This window comes from Mustela erminea, chromosome 6, assembly GCF_009829155.1.
Source record: "Mustela erminea isolate mMusErm1 chromosome 6, mMusErm1.Pri, whole genome shotgun sequence".
Taxonomy (NCBI): Eukaryota; Metazoa; Chordata; class Mammalia; order Carnivora; family Mustelidae; genus Mustela; species Mustela erminea.
Window position 1 is genome coordinate 41,887,663 of NC_045619.1, and position 22,441 is coordinate 41,910,103.

At 35.0% G+C, this 22,441-nt stretch overlaps 1 protein-coding gene, 1 non-coding gene and 1 pseudogene across 10 annotated transcripts in view; 1 reads left to right on the forward strand and 2 right to left on the reverse strand.

The window, feature by feature from the left end:
* The window catches only part of OSBPL8 (oxysterol binding protein like 8), a 156,179-nt gene that overhangs the window by 90,980 nt on the left and 42,758 nt on the right, over positions 1-22,441 (forward strand). For 8 of the 9 annotated variants that reach the window (XM_032346942.1, XM_032346944.1, XM_032346946.1 and 5 more), the window contains one exon: positions 18,602-18,672. In XM_032346942.1, the coding sequence (XP_032202833.1) occupies positions 18,602-18,672 (71 nt within the window). Of the gene's footprint in view, positions 1-10,538; positions 10,836-18,601; positions 18,673-22,441 lie in introns of those variants that run through there. The other variant, XM_032346941.1, reaches the window with a different exon arrangement.
* On the reverse strand, positions 3,028-7,356 carry LOC116592403 (annotated as a pseudogene).
* Positions 15,975-16,081, reverse strand: LOC116594567. Its single transcript, XR_004287282.1, has one exon. It is a non-coding gene; the product is annotated as a U6 spliceosomal RNA (small nuclear RNA).

Sequence of the window (22,441 nt, forward strand, 5' to 3'; positions counted from 1 at the left end):
TAACCCTGCCAAGTCCCTTCACTTGAATTCCCTGGTAGCGTTAAACATGACAAATGGGTCTCTATCTACAACTTAACAGAAAACTTTAAAGTAAAGGGGGATTTTCTTTGCGGAGTTTGCTAGGGTGAAGATGTTGTACCAGATTCCCCAGGGTGACAGTTTTAGACCTCGCTGGTATAATCTCAGGTGGCACCTTCATTAAAATGGTTTATAGACAAAAGGAGACCGAGAAGTCAGTTTCCTCCATGAATCGAAGCAATTCTTCCTTTTTTGGTAAGATATTTCTAGGATCAATTCATGAACATTTGAGACTACACACACATAGCAAATGTGTCTTGAATATATGTGTTCTATTTCATGAAAAGTGTTTTATCTGAAAGAGTACTTAAATTTATCCCCAGTACTTTTAATTTTTTTTTTCTCCTAAATGCTGTGCTTTGGTTTGTAGCCATAGGTTGTTTTCATTACAGATGGTATGCGTTAGAGGTATGTTAATTTTCTTCTGAGATATTGAATCCTTACTGTTAGATTTTTGAAGTCATTTCTTAAGACACAATTGTTTTTTGTTTGAAATTTCTTGTGTTCGTATAGTTGCTTCTTAAAAAGGTATGCAACTATCTATTAAGTAATGAGAACAGGATATAATATTTGGCAAATTTAAAAAATGAGAATGAAGTATTTTTCTAAATCTCTCTTGTGAAATGTTGTATTATGTATGTTTTTCAAATGTTCCTATGTAGGGGAAACTGAAAGACTTTGAAAACATTTATTGAAAAGTGAGAATGAATAAATTAGCTGTGTTTTAAACATCTTTACAAAGATGAGTCTGTCCTACCCTTGCCAGGTTTTATTAATTGCATCCTATTAAAGCAGTAAGATGAACACAAAGAATACTAAAGTACACTTTTTTCTTTATATATGTTCTTTGTCCGTACATCTAAATTATATATATGTGTGTATACATATATATATTTATTTAAGGGGTGTATGTGTGTGTGTGTGTGTGTGTGTTTACTTAAGATAACATTAAAGAATTATCAAGTACCACTTGCACTTGTTTCTCAGCTCTTTTCTGTTGGGATTTCCTCCTATTTGTTTCCAGAGTCTGAGAGGTTAGGATTGCCTTCTTAGCAAGAGTGGTAAAATAGTTTCACCTATAGAGTTAACAGCTACAATTTTCCTTTCCTTATTTGAGGCATGGAGATGCAAGTTTTCTGTATTGTTAATAAATATATAATAAGATAATAATTTACCTTTATTTGCATAATTTCTGAGAGAAGATAAATAGTTTCATAGAAATTTTTCTGTTTTCATTTTGGTTGTTGTAATTTTGAACATACGTAGGTTTTATTTGAGAACGACACAGTGAAGTTTAGCAAACTCCTGTTTTGCAGATAAAGGAAGGGTTTGTGACAGATGAACAAATTCCCCCTGGGGACTACAGGATTTTCTAAGGGTCTCATGTAAGCTGGCCTTTATTCCGTTTTGTACAGAATTCTAAACTAGAAAGCAGGAACAAACCAGAAATGATTTTCTCAGTCCCAATTTGTAATTGGGAAATTTCAGGACAGGCAGTAGGGAAACATAAGGAAGCATAAAAACATGTACATGAGCTTCACATTACAGTTTGAGTAATATAGCAAACTAGACATTCTGAAAAAACCCTCCTAGTTAAGAACATCAAAATGATGGAATGGGGTGCTTTTTGTTTTATATTTTTGTTTTTGTTTCTGTTTTTTTATACCACTTTATTCTAACCGGAGCACTTCAGTGTTAAACACTGGTGAACTATATTCCTTCACTAATTCTGAATTGCTGTAAATGTACAAGTTCTAGCAGTTCAACACTTAGATTCAGTCATCTCTGACCCATGGTAGATTTCATATAATATCTGAAGTAATTAGTGCAGTATACTGAACTGATCAAAATAAAATGAACTTTGGGAAACAGCATTGCAAGATTATTACTAACACACTGCAATTCTTACATTACAAATTACTCATACATTGTTTATCATGGTTCTGGCCATGTAGGAACAACGAGACCCCCTTCCTTTCAAAGGGAGAGAAAAGGAAAAATTAGCTCCTTTAGCAACTACATTTTCTGTACTTTTAAGCAACATAAATATTACAGAAAAGTAATGAACATATTTGGAGACTGCAGTGCAGAACCTTATTTATAGTACCACTGAAGATCAAACTTAATATAACCAAGTTTGAATGTACATAATTGTTAGTGCCTTGACTATATTATGTCCAAAGAGTACAAAAACCTGCTCCCTGCCCAAAACAACAAAACCTATATAGTGACCAGCTCTGATTAAACAGAAATCACAGACGCCTGATTTGTTTCATTTCTGTTGAAGAGCTCACATGTTTGAAGGGAACACTGTCCATTAAGGTGCACTTAACGCTTTCCATATACCTAAAATGAGGATACATTTGACTTTTTTTTTTACCCCACTAAAAATACCAAGACTAGTTATAATGTCCATGCCATTAATGTTTGTTTTCTCCCCCTGAAGATGTGGGACTTCCTTATGGTTTATTTGTTAAAATGTGGAATGTTCATCTTAAGTACGCATACTAAGAGAAATTACCAGTAGACTGAATACTGTAGCTAAGCATATATATCTGTAGAATCTCCTTCAAAAAAGAGTGGTTTTGAAAAGCCTAAATTAATAAGTACCTAATCTTTTTCATAGAGCTGGCTGGTTAACTCTGGGTTTATATCATCATTTGCCTCTATCCCTGCTGTTGAGAAATGATTCCCCTAACCATCCAAGGAAACAAACATGCACACACATGCACATTCCCCACTTCTACTTCTGAAACATTAGTCAGAAGGGTCACGTACATGTTATTAAAAATTAAACTCAGAACACTTAAAATAATTCAATATTAGAAATTGACTCTATCATAAGTCTCTTCTTTATGAAAGTCACACTGGGCCAGTTAAGTGCTCCATTTCCACTCTCATTAACATTTAGGAAGCAGAAGAATATTCCAGCAAGTTCAAGCTGAAGGTTTAGTTATCACAACACTGGCTCCTAGTTGGCTCTCAGGGTTCAGTAGATCTACTCCTCTTCCTCCGACAGAATTTGCTCCTGGATTCAGTCATTCATTCTTTGGCCACTTTTTAGCTGCTGCCATAAATATTTCATTTACATTCGTCAGTGTTTTAGCTCATGTCTCCCTGAGTAACTGTGCTTACAGTTAACTCTACACAGGACTGTGCTTCCTAGAAATTGATAGCTCTTTCATTTGCAAGGTCACCCTTGTTTCCTGATAAAGCTATTACAGCATTAGGATCGGCTTGCCTTTAAGTTCTTTAATCCATTTTTTGTTCTGGCAAAGGGTTTGTCATTTGTGATATCATCTACAACTATGACTGCTTTGTTCCTCTCTAGTACATTCGTGCTATGGTATTGTTCTTGCCAGCTGCATCCCATATTTCAAACTTTACTGTTGTGCCATTAAGACACACAGTTTGGGGAGCACCTGGGTGGCTCAGTCAAGTGAAGTGTCTGACTTCAGCTCAGGTTATGATCCCAGGGTTCTGGGATCAAGTCCTGCATTGGGTTCCCTGCTCAGCAAGTAGTCAGCTTCTCCCCCCACCCCATGCTTTCTCTCTCTCTCACACACGCTGTCTCTCTGAAATGAGTGAATGAATGAATAAAATTTTGTTTTTAAAGTGCAGTTAAGGGGTGCCTGGGAACCTCAGTTAGTTGGGCATCTGACTCTTGATTTTGGCTCAGGTTGTGATCTCAGGCTCATAACATGAAGGCCTGAGTCACTCTGTGCTCGGAGGGGAATCTGCTTGAGATTCTCTCCCTCTGTCTCCTTCCCCCTACTCGTTCTCTTTCTCTCTCTCTCTCTCACATAAATATTTTTTTTTGTTAACTCTTTAAAAAAAAAATAAAAAGTATGGTTGAACTGTCAACAAAGTAAGGGAATTAGCAGGTGGAGCAGAATGATTAAAAGTGAGAATCCAGAAAGGTGATGAGTTCTGGAGCCAGCATTTGTCCTGACTAGCACTTGCTACTTTCTGAAAGTCTAGAGCTTGAGTTTAATGAGAAAAAGGGAGAAAAGGTCTGTGGCCCATTAATGATGGAAATTTGGATTGGAGATATCTCCGTGTGAAAAAAGGAGTCCTTCTTAGTTTAAAAAAAAAAAAAAAACCTGAAAAACATAACCAAAGAGAAGGATGATGGTGTATTTGCCTATCTTGTTTGTAACTCCAGGTAGAATGGGTGAGAGAGGAACTCTTCTTTGAGAAGCACAAACATATACTACTGTAGGCTCGGGGCCAGAATTCATACAATCTCTGGGGCAAAAAACAAAAATAGTTTAAAATGATCTTGAGTTATTAGTATTCCCAGGTGCCTGGAAGAATCAATGCAGATACTTGTTAGAGGAGAGGTTTAAACACGTGCCTCCAGAAATTACTGATTTATAGTTATGAGTTCGTGTATAAACAAAACAACAAGATAGCATTATGATGTGGAAAACTCAGTAAACACATGAGGTAACAAGCCACCATCAGAGGGAATCTGCATAAACTGCCTGCCATCCAGACCAATTAAAATTACAAATGCCAGAATGTGATTTGATGGGTTAAAGACAATATTGAAAGATTATGCTGGGAACCTTTCAGAAGGATGAATGGGTGGCTCATTCAGTTAAGTGTCTGACTCTCCATTTTGGCTCAGGTCATGATCTCAGGGTTGTGAAATTGAGCACCACTTTGGGCTCCATTCTCAATGCAGAGTCTGCTTGGGAGTCTCTCTCTCTTCCTCTCCTCTTGTGTGTACATGCTCTTTTTTTTTTCTCTCTCTCTCCCAATAAATAAATACAGTCTTTAAAATAAATAACTAAAGGGTGGAAGACAGCAACCCTCTGATTAAGGAGGCCTCACCATTCCCAAGCAGAAAATCTAAACATTAATAATTGTTGGTTTTTTCTAAGATTTTATTTATTTGAGAGAAAGCACAGAGGGAGAGTAAGAGGGAGAAACAGACTCCCCATTGAGCAGAGAGCCTGATGCAGGACTTGATCCCAGGACCTAACCTGAGCTAAAAGCAGACACTTAAGTGACTGAGCCACCCAGGCACCCTAAACAGTAATAGTTTTTTTTTCTAAAGATTTTATTTATTTGACAGAGGTCACAAGGAGGCAGAGAGGCAGGCAGAGAGAGAGAGAGGGAAGCAGGCTCCCCGCGGAGCAGAGAGCCAGATATGGGGCTCTATCCCAGGACTCTGGGATCATGACCTGAGCTAAAGGCAGAGGCTTAACCCACTGAGCCACCCAGGTGCCCCAACAGTAATAGTTTTAATGCTGATACTTGACAAGAAGGAGAGCTGAAAAGTAATGAATTAAGTAAACATTAACTCAGTATTAGGAAAGTAATAGGATAAACGCAAAGTAGATGGAAGGAAAGAATAAAGAAAAGAGAATAGATGTAGGTGAGAGCAAGAAAGACAAAGTTGATTGTTTGAAAAGGCTAATAAAAATTATCAAAACTTGAGCAAGATTAGGGGAAATGATCATGAGGAATAAAAAGATACAACTAGGGGTGCCTGGGTGGCTCAGTGGGTTGAACCTCTGCCTTTGGCTGAGGTCATAATCTCAGGGTCCTGGAATGGAGCCCCGCATCAGGCTCTCTGCTTGGCAGGGAGCCTGCTTCCCCCACTCTCTCTGCCTGCCTCTCTGCCTACTTGTGATCTCTCTCTCTCTCTCTATGTCAAATAAATAAATAATTTTTTTTTTTTTTTTAAAGACACAACTAGGGGCACCTGGGTGGCTCAGTGGGTTAAAGCCTCTGCTTTCAGCTCAGGTCATGATCCCAGGGTCCTGGGATTGAGCCCTGCATCAGGCTCTCTGCTCAGCAGGGAGCCTGCTTTCCTTCCTCTCTCTCTGCCTGTCTCTCTGCCTACCTGTGATCTCTGTCTGTCAAATAAATTTAAAAAAAAATTTTTTTTAAAAAGACACAACTAAAAATATAGGCAGGTATTTAAAAGATATAAATAACTAGCCAATAATTTTGAAAATTTTTTAGAAAGATTGTACTTTCCAAAATTTATTCAGTAATAGAAAATTCTTGTGATTTTTTTATTCTAATTAGTATTATAAATTAGCTATACAAAGACATCATAGGCCAAGATAGATTTACAAACAAGTTCTACTGAACATTTATGGAAAAATAGAATTCCAGTCTTGCCTAAAAACTGTATTTCATTAAGTCTAAAAAAGGACTCCTCCTCCTACTTTAATGTCTCTGAAATTGGGTTCGATTTTTTTTTTTTTTTAAGAGGGGGTAAAGGTGTTGGGGGCAGGAACAGAGGCAGAGAGAGAGGGACAGAGAGACTCTTAAAAGCAGGCTCCATGCTGGGGCCAGGGGGCTTGATTTCTTGGTTTTGGCTCAGGTCATGATCTTGTGGTTGTGGGATCAGAGTCCCAAGTTGGCTCTGTGCCCAGTCCAGAGTCAGCTTCAGATTCTCTCTCCTTCTCCCCCCAGTAAAATAAATAAAATCTTTTTAAAAAAACTATGATGGTATGTAACACAGAGCTTAAAGAAGAAAAACTATGTTATTATCCCATTAATAAAATGTATTTGAAATATAGAAGGAATCTCTTAGCCTTGTAAAGTTAGAATTAGGAACAAAAGGTGTATACCATCTATACTTCATTTCAACATTGTACTTGGAATTTAGCTAGTGAATAAGATAAAACGAAATAAAAGTAAAGGAGCAAACAAATTTTATTTGTAGTTAGTATAATTGTTTATATAGAAGCTCTCCCAAATTCACAGGTAAATTATTTAAGTTATTAAGAAATTACTGGATACATATTAACTGTGGTTGTATATACCAGAAACAAATGGTTAGAAAAATGCAGTTCAAAAAATAGCACTTAAAAATAACAGAAAGTAAGGCACCTAGCAATAACTCTAAAAAAGCTAACATAGTATCTTTATGTAGAAAAGTATAACATTAAAATGGTGTATTCTCAATAAATGGAGAGGCATACCATATTTCCAGTAGGAAAATTCAATATTATTAGTGTGTCAGTTCTCAAATTGATTTTATCTGTTAAAGGTGTTTTGAATTCATATCTCAACTGGATTTTTTCATGGTACTTGATAAGGTTATCCTTAACTATCTAGGGAGAACAAAGGGCAAAGAAGAGTCAAGACACTCCTGAAGAACTGGAGCCAAGCAAGAGTCAGGGGCTATTTAATACTTATCATAATGGTCCAGTAAGTAAGCAGGAGGTGTTGGTGCTAAAATAGAGACAAAAGAAACACCAACAACAGAGACTTTGAACTAATGTTACTCATTAGAGTTCTACATGACATTGTGGCAAAAGCAAAACTATGGAAAAACAGTGAAAAGATCAGTCCTTTCTAGGAGTTAGCAGGGAGGCAGTGGTGAATAAGCAGAGTACAGGTTTTTATTGCAGTTAAAATGTGTATGATATTGTAATGATAGATACATGTCATTATGCATTATGCATTTGTCCAAACCCATGGCATGTACAACAAAAAAAAAGTGAACCCTAAGATAAACTGTGGAATTTGAGTGATTATGATGTCTCAATGTAGGTTCATCAATTAGATCAAATGTCCCACTCTGGTGAGGGGAATTTATAATAGGGGAGATCTTGCATGTGTGGAGGCAGGGGTATATGGGAGATCTCTTTATCTTCCTCTCAATTTTGCTGTGAACCTAAAACTTCTTTTAAGAAAATAAAATCTTAAAAAAAAAAAAAAAGTAGAGGGGTGCCTGGGTGGCTCAGTCATTAAGTGTCTGCCTTTGGCTCAGTTCATAATCCCAGGGTCCTGAGATTGAGCCCCGCATTGGGCTCCCTGCTCAGTGGGAAGCTTGCTTCTCCCTCTCCCACTCCCCCACTTGTGTTCCCTCTCTCACTGTCTCTCTCTCTGTCAAATAAATAAATAAAAATCTTTAAAAAAAAATAAAAGTAGAACACTTCAGTGTACTGCAAGTGTACTCACCTTATCCAAACATCACGGCATGGGGAAACATATGATAGTATGCTTCATAAGCATACTATCAAGACAAGCCAAAGTCAGAAAAAAAAGTTGGGCAGAGTTCACCCAAACAGCTTGTCCTTGGTTTACAAAGAAATGGTACATTGGTGGGGGACTTTTTGGGTGATAAAAGCTCTTTTTGTTGTTGTTGTTGTTAAAGATTTTATTTACTTATTTGACAGAGATTACAAGTAGGCAGAGAGGCAGGTGGGGTGGGGGAGGGAAGCAGGCTCCCTGCTGAGCAGAGAGCTTGATGTGGAGCTTGATCCCAGGACCCTGGGATCATGACCTGAGCCAAAGGCAGAGGTTTTAACTCACTGAGCCACCCAGGCGCCCCGCTAAAAGCTCTTTTATATTGAGTATCCTGTTTCCTGTATCCCATGCATTCTTACTTTTGCTATCACTTTTTGGTAAAATACATATTCTATGATATCCATTCTCAAGTGGGGTCATATGAGGGAAGTAAGGCCTTAAGAAAATAATTTAAGTGAATATTTTCTCAGTTCTTCCAAGGATTATGGTGATGGGTATTGCCATTTAGATGTTGGGGAAAAAAGGTTAATTCATATTGAAAAGTGGATGTTTCAATGCAGTAGGCCCAATGAATCCCAGGTGAGAAGGACTACTCTAGTAAGTTATTTGAAAATTTGCATGGAAAGTAAATTTTAGACTATATATGTCTAAAAATATCTTTATTTTACCCTAATATGTAATTGATAGTTTGGCTGGGTATGGAATTTTAAGTTGGAAGTCATTTTCCTTCCGATTTTGAAAGCATTGCTTATATTTTGGTCCTGGTTCCAGAATTGTTGGTGATGTCAATAGCTTATCAGATTCCTGATCTAGAGGAACTTGGTGTTATGAATTATATACAAAAGGATTCTTTGGTATAAATAGGGCTGGTTCTCAGTTTTTACCATTGCTGGTTTGTGATTCAGCAAGACAGTGACTACTTGTTAATCTCGTGCTTTCCAATGTCAAATATATGTTGTTATTGTATTCTATCCTGGATCCATACTGTGGAATACATACTTGTTTTATGCTTTTAAGAAATTAGCCCTCTCTTATAATTTTAGTTTTAGGAGGGAACACATTAGGTTAGTGTCTTCATTCTGCCATTTTAATGTGAAACCTTTCTAGATTTCACATATATTATCCAATTTGATCCTAATAACAATCTGATAATATAGATAATATTATTAGCATTTTATAGATGAGGAAACAGAGACCCATAGAAATTAACATAATTGAATGCATCCAGCTGGGATTTGAACCATTAACATTATAATGCCTTGAGAGTCGAGCACCATTGAATGAATTATAATTATTGCTCTCTCGTCTATAATTAATGGTCATTTATATTTCTTGACATGGAGAAAAGCAAAACAAAACAACCCAAATCCTTGTTTGTAGTTGTAATTGTCAACTGTAAACTTATTTTTACCTTTCATTTTTAAAATGTCTTTACCCAATAAAGAACATGTTACATAAAGGGAATTTGTTAAATGTACTTTCTAGTAAAGAGAGACAGACTTAGCTTATATGGGGTGCTATTGTATCTTGAGTGGAGAACTGGCCTTGAAATGTATGCATAATAGTAGGAAGGAAACTGAGATTGTATAGTAAGGTACCTATAAAAATGAACCACTGTCAGTTGAAATTTTAAAGGTTAGTTATAAAGAGATAGCATAATATATAAATTTGGCTATTTGTACTTTACTATTAGATTTAATAATGTGAGATCATACCAGTAACTTAGTTTTAACCTAGTAAAGAAAGATAGTCCATTTGTTATTGTGATAATAAAGTCTCATTTTTCTTTAAATAGAGTTTTAAGTGGAAAATCCTTATAGGTAGGTGATATATTTTGCTAAGTATAAATGCAATGAACAGGAACTATAGCAACTTATATCTGTTTCAGGAGGACAGGTATTAGAGCACTCTGTTATTTTGGTGTTTTCAGTCTTCCCTCTGGATTGGTTTGCATTAACATTGTCTTAATGACTCAGATATCCTTGCTAGAGATAAAACTTAAATATTTGTTACCACTTTAGCTGTTAGAATCCATCAAAATTGTACTTGAGAGAATATCTTTCCTTATGAATTCTTAAATATGGCTGAAGCAAGTAGTGGATTAGATCAGATCTAGAGGCTTCAGGAAAGATAAACAGTGTTATATTTATATCCATATATGAAGTAAGCAAAAACTGGAAGGAATCGGAAGAGGTGGGAAGTGTGGCAGATACTACAAAAAACATAATGGATATGAGAAAGGGTTGCATTTTACCTCATCCTACATCTCTATTGATCTTGCTTTGTTTTACTAAAGCAGCTGTTCAGTTCAGGGCATTGCTGAACCTTTTTATCAAAAGGTAAAACATTAGTGGAATAGCCTTTCACGTTTATCAGTTCATTAAAAAACAAAAACAAAACAACAATCCATTAGCAAGGCTTAATGCCTTCTCTGTTTATTGCTGATTTGACAGTCTCTGGTCCTTCTCCTTTGCTGTTAAATGTGTGTGTCCTTTGTTTGTGCTGGTGGGTTTCGCTACATTTAGATGTGAAAGAAAAGCCTCTCCTTGCCATACTGATCTAATTAGCCTTTTGAGCGAAAATATACGTTAAATAGCCCTTCTAAGCCATGAAAGAAGAGAGCTCACAACAACGTAGATTTTCTTCCTGTACTGTGGTTTCGCCTGTTTTATTTCCTCCACGAATTGATGGCCGAAAGCTTGTCCGGAATGCTTCATTTGGAGGATACAATGAACTTTCTCCTTCTTTGCCAGGTTTGTTTATTTAATCTTGCCTTCTTTTCTTAATTTCTTGCAGGCTTTTCATTAAACTAAATATTCCAATATCTTAAAACTGCTTTTATTTAAATGAAACAGATTCTGTAGTGAAAGGTTCAGTTTTAATGACTGCTGCTATATGGCGTGGCTTTTCCATGTTTTCTCTTAAAATCTCTTACACTCAAACTTGAGAACTAGTGGTTCAGTGAATTATAAATCTTGCATTGCTGATAGCATGAATTTTTGCTTTAATTTTAGAAATAAATATTATGGCCCTTTGATAAAATTAAAACCTTTTGCTAGACTTGAGATAGATGTAAAATTCTATAAATAAGCAAATTAATCTGAGGTTTTTGCCAATAAAACCCAGATATTTAATATTGGTACTTGTTTGGCTGTTTTCTTCAGAATAGTAACTGTGTTAAATTGGTGTTTAGCTTAAGCTTTAATAGTTCAAATGATGACTAAAGTGAAGTTTTCTAAGTATAATTTTTGAAATAGCCTTCTTGTTGTTAGATGTGTCTTTGTATAATTAGTTTGTGCTAAGAAATTGTTATTTTTAAGGTAACATTTAAGGTAACATTTTTAAAATAAAATTGGGCATTTGACAGCTATGATTTAGACATTAAATAATTGGTTAATGAAATAGATCTTAAATTTAATTGTATGAAAAAGATTTATTATAGCAAAGGTTTGGATATATATTTTAAAATCTTTTTTTCCTTTTAAAATTTTAAATTGCAACATAAAGTTGTCTACTCTTTTGAGGTTATATTTTTCTTTTAAAATGAAAATATTCTTTAATACTTATGGCAAAGAAATCACTGAAACTGGTGCTTACTTTAACCATGTATAGATTTTTCTGACACATTTTGTTAAATTTGTATTATGTTTTCTGCTTCATGCTAACATTTATTCTCAGTTTTTTTGAATATTCATTCTGATAGCTGATATATGCATTATTTTGAGGTCGTGAAACACCTTGTGTGTGGTACCTGGACAATAAAAATACATTATTATAAATTCACTGATTTCATTTTCTTTCAAAAAATTCTTTCAAAAAAGAATTGAAAATCATAGTCCTGAACTGTTGCCTAAGGAGCATAAGCTTTGAATAGCATTCATAATCTGTATTTCCTCTTCTCAGTATAGAATGGTTACTATCGTGCTTCTTATGTTCTCAAAATGGTGTATGTTTTAGTGTTTGTCTTTGTTCAGAAGTGGCTTTGAAAATACAACATACTGAAAAATTTTTAAGTTGTTAAGTACTCTGTTTGCTTTTACAATGTGATTTACTTCTATTTCTGTGTATGTCTCTATTTTATTTTTTAAGCTAGCAAGCTTGCTAGCAAATGTTTGCTGACTTTCATGCAATGAGTCTACTTAATATTAAAGAATAACCATGTGACTCTACTAAACAACAGAAAACTTCACTTTTTAAAAGTTTGGTATTTACTTAATTAGGTAACTAAATGCAGAACTGTCAATTTCTCTTGTCAAAGAGTATATTGAAGGTCACCCTGGGTTGATTTGTTTGAATGGAAAAGTAAATGGTTGGCTTTGTTTTCTAATTCTTGAAATAAAATCATATTCATAGGGAGGCTTCCATATTCCCCTTTTTACAACCAATAGTTGTACTGCAACCAGCCATGATGGGAAACTCTTTAAAGTATTTTGCATTTTATCAGATAAGAAATAGAATGGAATTCTATTCATAAAGATGAAGATGTTATTGTTGTTTTTCCAGTTAAAAAATAAAACCTATATTTCTTCTGGGACCTTTCATTGTACTGAAAAAAAATTTTAGATACATTCATTTTTACTTGACGTTATTAGAGGAGAGGTTCTACATTAGTGGTATTTTAAGATCATTTTGCCTTACTACTTTGAACATAACCTTATTTTCATTTTAGTTTCCTAAAGAAATATATTGGTATGGCCTTCGTCTTTATGCTGAGCTATAATATAGAAATGGTACCACTTGCCCATGTATTTCCAGTAACACCATAGTGCTTTTCTTTTAAGTTCATGTCTGCTCATCTCTTTCTTTCCCCAGTCTTAGGTATAACTTCTAGATAGGATTATTGGACCAATCTCTAGAATAGTACCAGAAAATTTGAGTAAATAAACTAAGCAAATAAATCACTTTATGGACAAACTGTGTGAGCTTCAGTGCACAGATGGGTTTCTTTTTAGTATATTTTGACTTCTCAGGGTTTTTTTTTGTTGTGTGTGTGGGTTTTGTTGTTGTTTTTAGTAAAATTTCTGGATTCTTGGCTGTGTTTAGTATAGTTAATCTATTTATATTTTGTAAATACCTACTCAGTCTGCATTTGTAAATAATGTACATATAATCTCATTTTAGCAAGACTGAAGCAGCATAAAGCTTGCTTTATTATATCTAAACATTTATTGACCCAAATTTATTATGGAACTATATGAAAGGTTATACCTTGTTGATGATAGCAATTGTATTCTGTTAACAAATTAGAAGTTAAGGACTTGGTGTTAATTTATTTAGGGATAATATTCCATTGGGTCAGTGGGAGAAAGTAAACTCTGTATTACTATACTACTTAAAAATATTTTTACGGTGACAGATATAGGGAGGACTTTCTTAAGACCAAAAAGCACTAATCTTTAAAGAATGATATGGCTTAAATTTGACTACCTTAAAATTAAGAGTGGTTTATTTAAAAAAATGCAGGTAATAAAAAGACAAGAATAGGGAATTATTTGTACCATATAGCTGGCAAGGGTCCTGGTATACATCAAAAATTCCTATATAAATCAATAAGAAAAAGACAATATATTTATTTATATTTTAATGCAAATAGGATTGGGACATCTGGGTGGTTCAGTCAGTTAAGCATCTGTCTCCTGGTTTTGGCTCAGGTCATGATCTCATGGGTCGTGGGATTGAGCCTCTTGTCAGGCTCCACGCTCAGTGGAGAGCCTGCTTGAAGATTCTCTCCCTCTCGCCCCCCCCCCCACCCCGGGTGTGTAAGCGCATGCATGTGTGCACTCTCTCAAATAAATAAATATTTTAAAAAAATAAATGCACAAAGGATCTGAGAAGGTCCTCCACAAAGAGAATGTTAAAATGGCTAATTAACGTGAGAAAGTGCTCAACATCATTAATAGTCAAGGACATGCAAACTAGAACCTCATTATACCATTGATATACGCACCCCACAAATTACCAGAAATATTAAAAACTTGTCAATATTGATGTTACCATGAATATGGAGAAAGGAGAATTCTTACATACTATTAGTAGAAAAGTAAACAATTTGGTATCCTCAAAGTTGAAGACACACATATAGTATAACCCAGGAATTCTAGAATTTAGAGAAAATCACAGGTAGGTATATATATATGTGTCTCCCAGGATACACTGCCAGGAATATTTGTGGTACCGTTGTTGATAAGAGGGACAAATTGGGAATAACCCAAATGCCTGTCTACAATTGATAGATACATAGTGGTGTAGTCATGCAATTGGATTCCAATATGCGATGAAAATGAGTAAAATACGTACTTGACGTGCTGGTAAAGAATGTTTGCAAAAGTCAAAATGGTTGCCTTTGAGGAGAAGATTAGACTGTGATCAAGAATGGTGCTGGGGAGTAGGGAGGATCTTATGGGATTTTGACTATTTTTTTTTATTTGGGTGGTGGTTCTGCCAGTATTCGCTGTATATATTAAATTATACATTTACATTTTATGCATTTTCTGAAGCTGTTCTATATTTTACATATTATAAAAATGATTACAAATAACTGGAGTCCAGTTTTGCTAATTTTGGGATCAAATAATCAAATTTTTATGTTTGAAAGGGTGAATAAGGATTAGACCTTTCTTTACAGGAATTCACAGTCAAGTATGGAATATGAACATGAAAACAAATACTTGAAAGTATATTGTGATAAATGGGGTAGTACAAATATGTATGAAATGCTATATATCTCAGAGAAGGGGAGAGCTAACTTTGCCTATACAATCAGAGCAAGGCCACCCAGAAGAGGTGTCCTTGGGTCTTGAGAGGAACCTAGCATTCTAAAAGTAGCATGAATTTTACAGTTAGACCTAAGTTTGAATCAGCTCTGATACTTTGACTTACTAACATTGTCAAGTTCCTTAATTTCTGTGAACGTTGGTTTTTCTTTAATTATATAAAATATAGTTAATATGTGGGGGTTTTTGTGGTGTTGTTTTTAAAGTAACTAAGTAAAGCATCTAGCATGGTGTCGTAATCACAAGTGTTCTTACAAATGGATATTGGTTCCTTTATTGTTTTTTCATTAATATTATGTTAACTACTATTGATGAATTAATCAGAATTAGCTAGGTGCAAAATAAGTTAAAGGGATATAGACTAAGTGGGGATGGATGTCAAAGCAGGAGAGGTCTAATAAACTGAAAGAATAGAAAAGGCTGAGCTTTTATTTTTTTATTGAGGCATAACTTACATATAGATAAATGCATAACCTTTTGATTTTAAGTTATATATAGACCCCGTAACCACTTCCCAGATCCACATAAGACTGCCTCTTGCCCCTCCCAGTCCATTCCTTCTATAACAAAGGTAAACCACTGTAACAATCTCTAACTCTATAGTAGGTTTGACAGTTCCTCAACTGTGTATAAATGGAATCATACAGTATATGCTTTTTTTGTCTGTGTGAAAAGACATGGCTTTTTTCACTCAATACTGTCTGTTGTTTTCTGTAGTAGTAATTGGTTCCTTTAATTACTACTACATTGCTGTATAACATTCCATTGTGCAAATATATTCACTTATTCAACTCTTTTTTATTTTATTTCTTTTCAGCCTGACAGTATTCATTGTTTTTGCACCACACCCAGTACTCCATGCAATCCGTGCCCTCTCTAATACCCACCACCTGGCTCCCCCAACCTCCCACCCCTTGCCCCTTCAAAACCCTCAGATTGTTTTTCAGAGTGTATAGTCTCTATGGTTCATCTCCCCTTCCAATTTCCCTCAACTCCCTTCTCCTCTCCATCTCCCTTTGTCCTCCATGTTATTTGTTATGCTCCACAAATAAGTGAAACCATATGATAATTGACTCTCTCTGCTTGACTTATTTCACTCAGCATCTCTTCTAGTCCCATCCACGAATGGAACGCCTCACGAATTTGTGTGTCATCCTTGCACAGGGGCCATGCTAATCTTCTCTGTATGGTTCCAATTTTAGTATATGTGCTACCGAAGCGAGCGCCACTTATTCAGCTCTTAATAACCATTTGAGTTGGTTTCAGACTTTGGCTATTATGAAGAAAGCTGCTATGAACATTTTTGTATCTTATTTTGACGAATATACCCAACCATTTCTATTGGGTATATCTAGGATTAGAATTGCTTTGTGTTAGAATATCCGTAAATTCTGCTTTAGTATGTGCTTTCAAACAGTTTTCCAAAGTGGTTATGCCCCATTATATTCTTACCAGTAGTGAATAGAGATCCAGTTGCTCCACATTCTCATCTGTACGTGGAAAGTAGTATCCCTTTAATTTTAGCCATTTTGAGGGGGTATAGGTTTCTGTATTATTAAGGCAGTGGGGAGGATAGTAGGAAGAGAATTTACTACCTAAAATCACTAACAAGCAAACTTGGTAAAAAGTTATGATCTGAAACTGCTTTGCATTATTAATAATGGTCAATAATGTGTTACGGGCTTCAGAATTTTGTCTATAAATACCACTTTTTTAAAAAAGTAATTTTAAAGTAATTTTTATCTCCCACACATGATAGAAAATAATAATTTATTAATATTAAGAATGGGTGGCTGGCTCAGTTGGTCACACATCTGCCTTTGTCTCAGGTTATGATCCCAGGGTTCTGGGATCGAGCTCCACATCGGGCTACCTGCTCTGTGGGGAGCCTGCTTCTCCTTCTCCCTATGCCACTCCTCCTGCTTGTGCTAGCTCTATCTCTCTCTGTCAAGTAAATACATAAAATCTTAAAAAAATAAAATAAAATAAGATTCTCTTGCCCTCTCCCTCTGCCCCCCGCCCCCATTCTCACTCTTGCTCTCTCTCCAATAAACAAATCTGAAAAAAGAAAGAATTACTTATTATAAAATATTACTACTTTGAATAAATATTTTAGAATTTTTCAACTGAATTAGGTAACTTTGGTTTGCTTTATACTAAAGTCTAAAGTTTTGATAAGTTATTTAAAATTTCATGTTACATTTATGGAATAGTTTAATTTCCCCCTAGTGTTGGGATTAAGTGATCGTCCTTACTGCAGTTGGGGAGTAGGGGAAAATACTTCCTTCTTAGTATTACAGAAACCAATTCAATAAAATCTCTGGATTAGGAAATTGGAATGGATTTGTTTTTAGCTAATATAAGCGAAATAGAGAAAAAAGGTATAATTAATACGTTAGAAATGATTTTTTAAATGCTTCAGGCTGGTGCTACTGATTATTTTTTTAAGTGCTACTTTATGAATAATGATGTATGTATTTTTAATATAGGCTTTTGTTGGACTTAGAACAAATGATTATAGGGAAGAGTTAATAATACTTGCCTTTAAAAGTAGAAGGAACAGGAGCACCTGGGTGGCTCAGTGGGCCCACATCGGGCTCTCTGCTCAGCAGGGAGCCTGCTTCCTCCTCTCTCTCTGCCTGCCTCTCTACCTACTTGTGATCTCTATCTGTCAAATAAGTAAAATCTTTTAAATAAATAAATAAGTAAAAGTAGAAGGAACATCTTTAAATTGAATACTGCTCCTTTTATACCTGCCACACAAATTTCAGTGTTAACAGTTTTCTAATTGTACTGTTAATAACATTAATCTGCTCATTGCTTTTGGCATACTGTTATGTTAATATGTTACATAATTGCAGGGATCCCTGCATGTTCATCCTTGTGCATTTATGTATTTTAGATTCATCCTTTTAGAATTTGTATATAGTAGTCAGTACCAGTGATCATCTTAAGAGTCAACATGAATTGAACGTATACTGTGTGGAAAATAGTATGCTAAATGCTCTCTAATGGATCCTCATTTAATTCTCACAATAAACACATTGTTAGGTTTTTTTTAAGTCTGTCCCTCAGTGTAGGTTGATTTTCCTCTAGTCTTTTATCACAAGTTGTAGAATTGTTTCCAATTTGGCAAGAGGTGTTAAAAGATGCTGGGTTGGCTCTTTCAGTTAGGATTGTTCATTAGAAAAGAGTTCACTAGAGGGTAGCATGGGTGGCTCAGTCAGTTGAGCAACCAACCGACTTGGTTTCAGCTCAGGTCTTGATCTCAGGGTCCTGAGATCGAGCCCCTTCCACGTTGGGCTCTGCAGTCAGTTGGGGAGTCTGCTTCTCTTTCTCTTTGCCTCTCTCTCGCTCTCAAAATAAATTTAAAAATCTTAAAAAAAAAAAAAAAAGTTCACTAGAATAAAAGCTCCATGAGGCCTGTGTTCATACAGAGTGCTCTAGGAGCCCAGAAAAGAGGTATTTAGCTTCATGTTGATGGGTTCAGTTAATAATTAATTAATTATTATCAGTTATCAGATAATAATTATCAGTTAATAATTAACAAGCCTTACTTTATTCTAAAGAGTTATTATACTACATATGATCCCTTAAAAGTATTTCAAACTGTAATTAGTCTAGGCTTTTTATACCAATATACATCAAATACAATGTATATTTGAAATTGGATGACTTATATGCATTTGCTTCTTAATGCCTGAATGCTATATATAATACTAAAATAATAACAATGTTTTTTAAAGGTTTTGAAAGAGGAAAGGAAGACCTTTCTCAAAATAAAGATGAATCTTCACTTTCTATGTCAAAGAGCAAGGTAAGAATGTGCTATTCCCAAATATATGATTATGACATTTTTCTAAAATTTAAGAAGAAGAACTAACAATAAAATTCTTTCAGATTTTTAGGGTATGTTTTTATGTTGGTATATCTAAATCATGCAGTGTATATGAAGAAAGGAAAGTTCCACTGGGGTTGATGTTGGTCCTCTTGGTTACTTGGAAATACAGCCTGTTGGTAACCAGTGTGTTCTCTCCAGAGTTAGACTGCAAGAAGTTTTTGGTTGTGGAATCAAAGTTCAGTGACTGTTAGAAAATTCTATTTATTAAGCTAGTAAATTCTCTGCTTTTCTTAACTACTGAGAGCTATTATTAAACACCCCTTTCTTAGCAAAATAGAAGTGGGCATATGTGTGACAAACAGAACATGAAAAAACCCTACATTTTGGTTTCCATTCATGGCAGTGGTTGAGAAGGGTCCATGACTTTTTTTTTTAATATATAATTTTATCCAGACTTTTCAAGTATTCATTACTTAAATATCTATCATATGTGTAAAAGTACTTAGAAGTTTTCATAGTACTTCGTATATATATATATACATATATATATAGTACTTCATATATATATACATATATATGTGTGTGTGTGTGTATATATATATATATATATATATATATATGAAATTCCTTGATCATTTTATGGGATGTGTAATTAAAGAGAAAATAATTTATCTGGAGTCTTCAGTTGCTAGACATATAATGAAATTTATAGAATTTTTAAAACCTATTTTCAAGCAGTTAATACCAGAGTTGGTGAATATATGGTAGAACAGTATTCCTACTCAGAAGTCTAAATACTTAAACCCCACACTTACATATCAGAGCCACCTATATGTAGTCCATAAATTGGGGGGAGGGGAAGAGGGAGGGCAGGGAGCTGCCCAAAAAGAAAATTTACATACCTTAACGAAGCAGGGTGGAGAAAGGAAAAAAAATAGGCTTTAGAACTGTACTTCTAATAATGCCAATCATATTTGACTCTTTAAATTAACAAAAATCAAATGAAATTAGAACTTTAGTTCCTCATTTACACTAGCCACATCTCAAGGGATCAGTAGCCACCACATATGGCATTTCTGTCTTTCAGAAAGCGCTGCTGGACAGCACTGCTTTAAAGTCAAAAAAGCAAGTTTGAATCTTGATTCGTATACATTACCTGTGACTTCTTGGATACTAATTACAGTGATTTTAATAGCTATTTTATTTTAAGAGCTTACTATGTATCCCCTTAACTCATAACAGTATTAGAAGATAGTAGGTATTATTGGCCCCATTTTCTAAGTGAACAAACTGAAGCTTAGAGAAATTAAATAAGGGTTAGAGTAGTAAAGCTGGGATTCAAAATGGCTTCAGTTTTCTTATCTGTACAAAGGAGATAAGGTCCTTGTCCCAGATTATGATACTGCAACTGCCTGACAGAGTACCTGGTTAATAGTAGGTATTTGAGAATTCATCTTCTTTCTTTGAATAAGAATTACAGTGGGGGACACATGGTTGGCTCAGTTGGTAGAGCATGTGACTCTTGATCTGGATCCTGAATTCAGGCCCCACATTGAACACAGAGTTTATTTAAAAGGGGGGGGGATTATAGTAAATGAGTGGGATTCTTAACATGGTAACTAGTGTAAGTAAAATTGTACTTAAATCCTGATATTTTCCAATAGTTGAAACCTATCGATTCTGCCTTAACTTAGATTTAATCCTTGTTTATTCTGTTAGCTGAAGAGATGCATAGTCACCTGTTTGTCCTTGAATATTCTAACACAAAACCCACTCTTGTTTTTCATGACAATCCTAAAATTTACACATTTATCATTAAGCCACATTCTCATGGAATTCTGATCATGTTAACTGTACTTAAGTAACTTCAGGAAACAGAGTTTTGTTACTCCTTCTATAATCAGTGTGCACAACTGAGACCATCATAATTTAACCTTATATTTTTCTGAATTTGATGCAAAAAGTATTAATACTGCCATTTTGGTCATAGGATTTGGGGTTATTTCTTAAAATATATGAATACACTTTTTTTACCCCCCCATTTTTAAAAAATAAAGGCAGTTTCTATTTCTCATGCATCTTTTAAGTGATTGAATTGAAAAATTCAGTTAATCAAATCTGTCCCATCTTGCTGTTAGCATTTTTAAATGAATTTTTAGTAGTCCATCTCAACAAAAGGAATTACCAGCCTGGGTAATGTATTTAGTGGGATAAAAGTAATCCTGTTACAAGGATAGTGGTTTTTGAGCCCAGATCTATTTATTGACTTGATTATCCAGTCATACATACATCTGCTTATCTATAGGGATGCTAAATGTCTATTACTTGCTGTAAAAATATATTTACCTGGATATTTAAGAAACCCTCCAAATCAGGATATCTGAACTAGTCATATTAACATTATTTTTATCCCTTATATCTGTAGTATTTTAAGTTTTCAAAGCAAGAGGAAAGTATTCTTATATGTTAATGTTCCATTTATTTAAAGGTCAGATTTTTGACAGCACTTTTCCTCTATAGTCACAAACCTGAAACACAATATATACCAAGTAGTATGTTAAACATATCATGCACACTACCTCATTTAACCCTCAAAGCAACCCTACAATAGGAATATCCTGATTTTACAAACAAGGAAACTAAGACTGAAAGAGATTGAATAACCTGAAGTCACACAGCCCTTAAGAGAACAATAGTTACAAGCGGGGAGGGGATGAAAAGAAAGAAGGGAAAAGAAACTATAACATACTGAGCATTCTAAGGCCATTTAATGAAGAAACAAATGATACTGTACATTAAACCCTGTGGTCATCATTAAGACAGTGTTCAGTTAAGGGTTTGGTTTGGTTTGGTTTGGTTTTGGGGTTTTTTTTAATTTTATTAATTTTTTTTAAAGATTTTTAAAATAATTTTAGTTTGGGTTGTTTTATTTTTATTGTTTCTTTTTTTTTTTTTAAGATTTTATTTATTTATTTGACAGAGATCACAAGTAGGTAGAGAGGCAGGCGGCAGGGCAGAAGGGTGGGCAGGCAGGAAGCAGGCTCCCTCCTAAGCGGGGAGCCCAATGCAGGGCTCAATCCCAGGACCCTGGGATCATGACCGGAGCCAAAGGTAAAGGCTTTAATTCACTAAGCCACCCAGGCACCCCAAGGTTATTTTTTCTTTAAAGATTTCATTTATTTATTTGACAGACACAGATCACAGGTAGGCAGAGAGGCAGGCAGAGAGAGAGAGATTGGAAGGGAAGCAGGCTCCATGCTGAGCAGAGAGCCCAGTGCTGCGGGGCTCAATCCCAGGATCCTGGGATCATGACCTGAGCCGAAGGCAGAGGCTTAACCCACTGAGCCACCCAGGCGCCCCCAATTAAGATATTAAAAGAAGGACAAATTAGTTTTAATAAAATATTTCCAACAAAAATAGTTTGAGTTTTGTTATTTAAAAGGAAACCTGTTGATCCAGAAAACTTAGGTATAGTGTATTTTAAAAACTTGTAAAACTTGGTCAGTGGGGTTTTTTATTGTTGTTGTTGTTGTTGTTGTTGTTGTTGTTTCCCTAGAACTGCCTACACAGATTGGCAAGGATTCCTTGAAATATGGTAAATTCTCTAAAATTTACCAAGCTCACATGGACCCCCCTTCTGGCCTGCTGGTGCTTTATATACTAGAATCTTTTAGGAATCACCAAGCCAGATTATATCATGTGAGGGAAGCATTTCCTGTTATTCATGAAGATAAATCTTAAATTT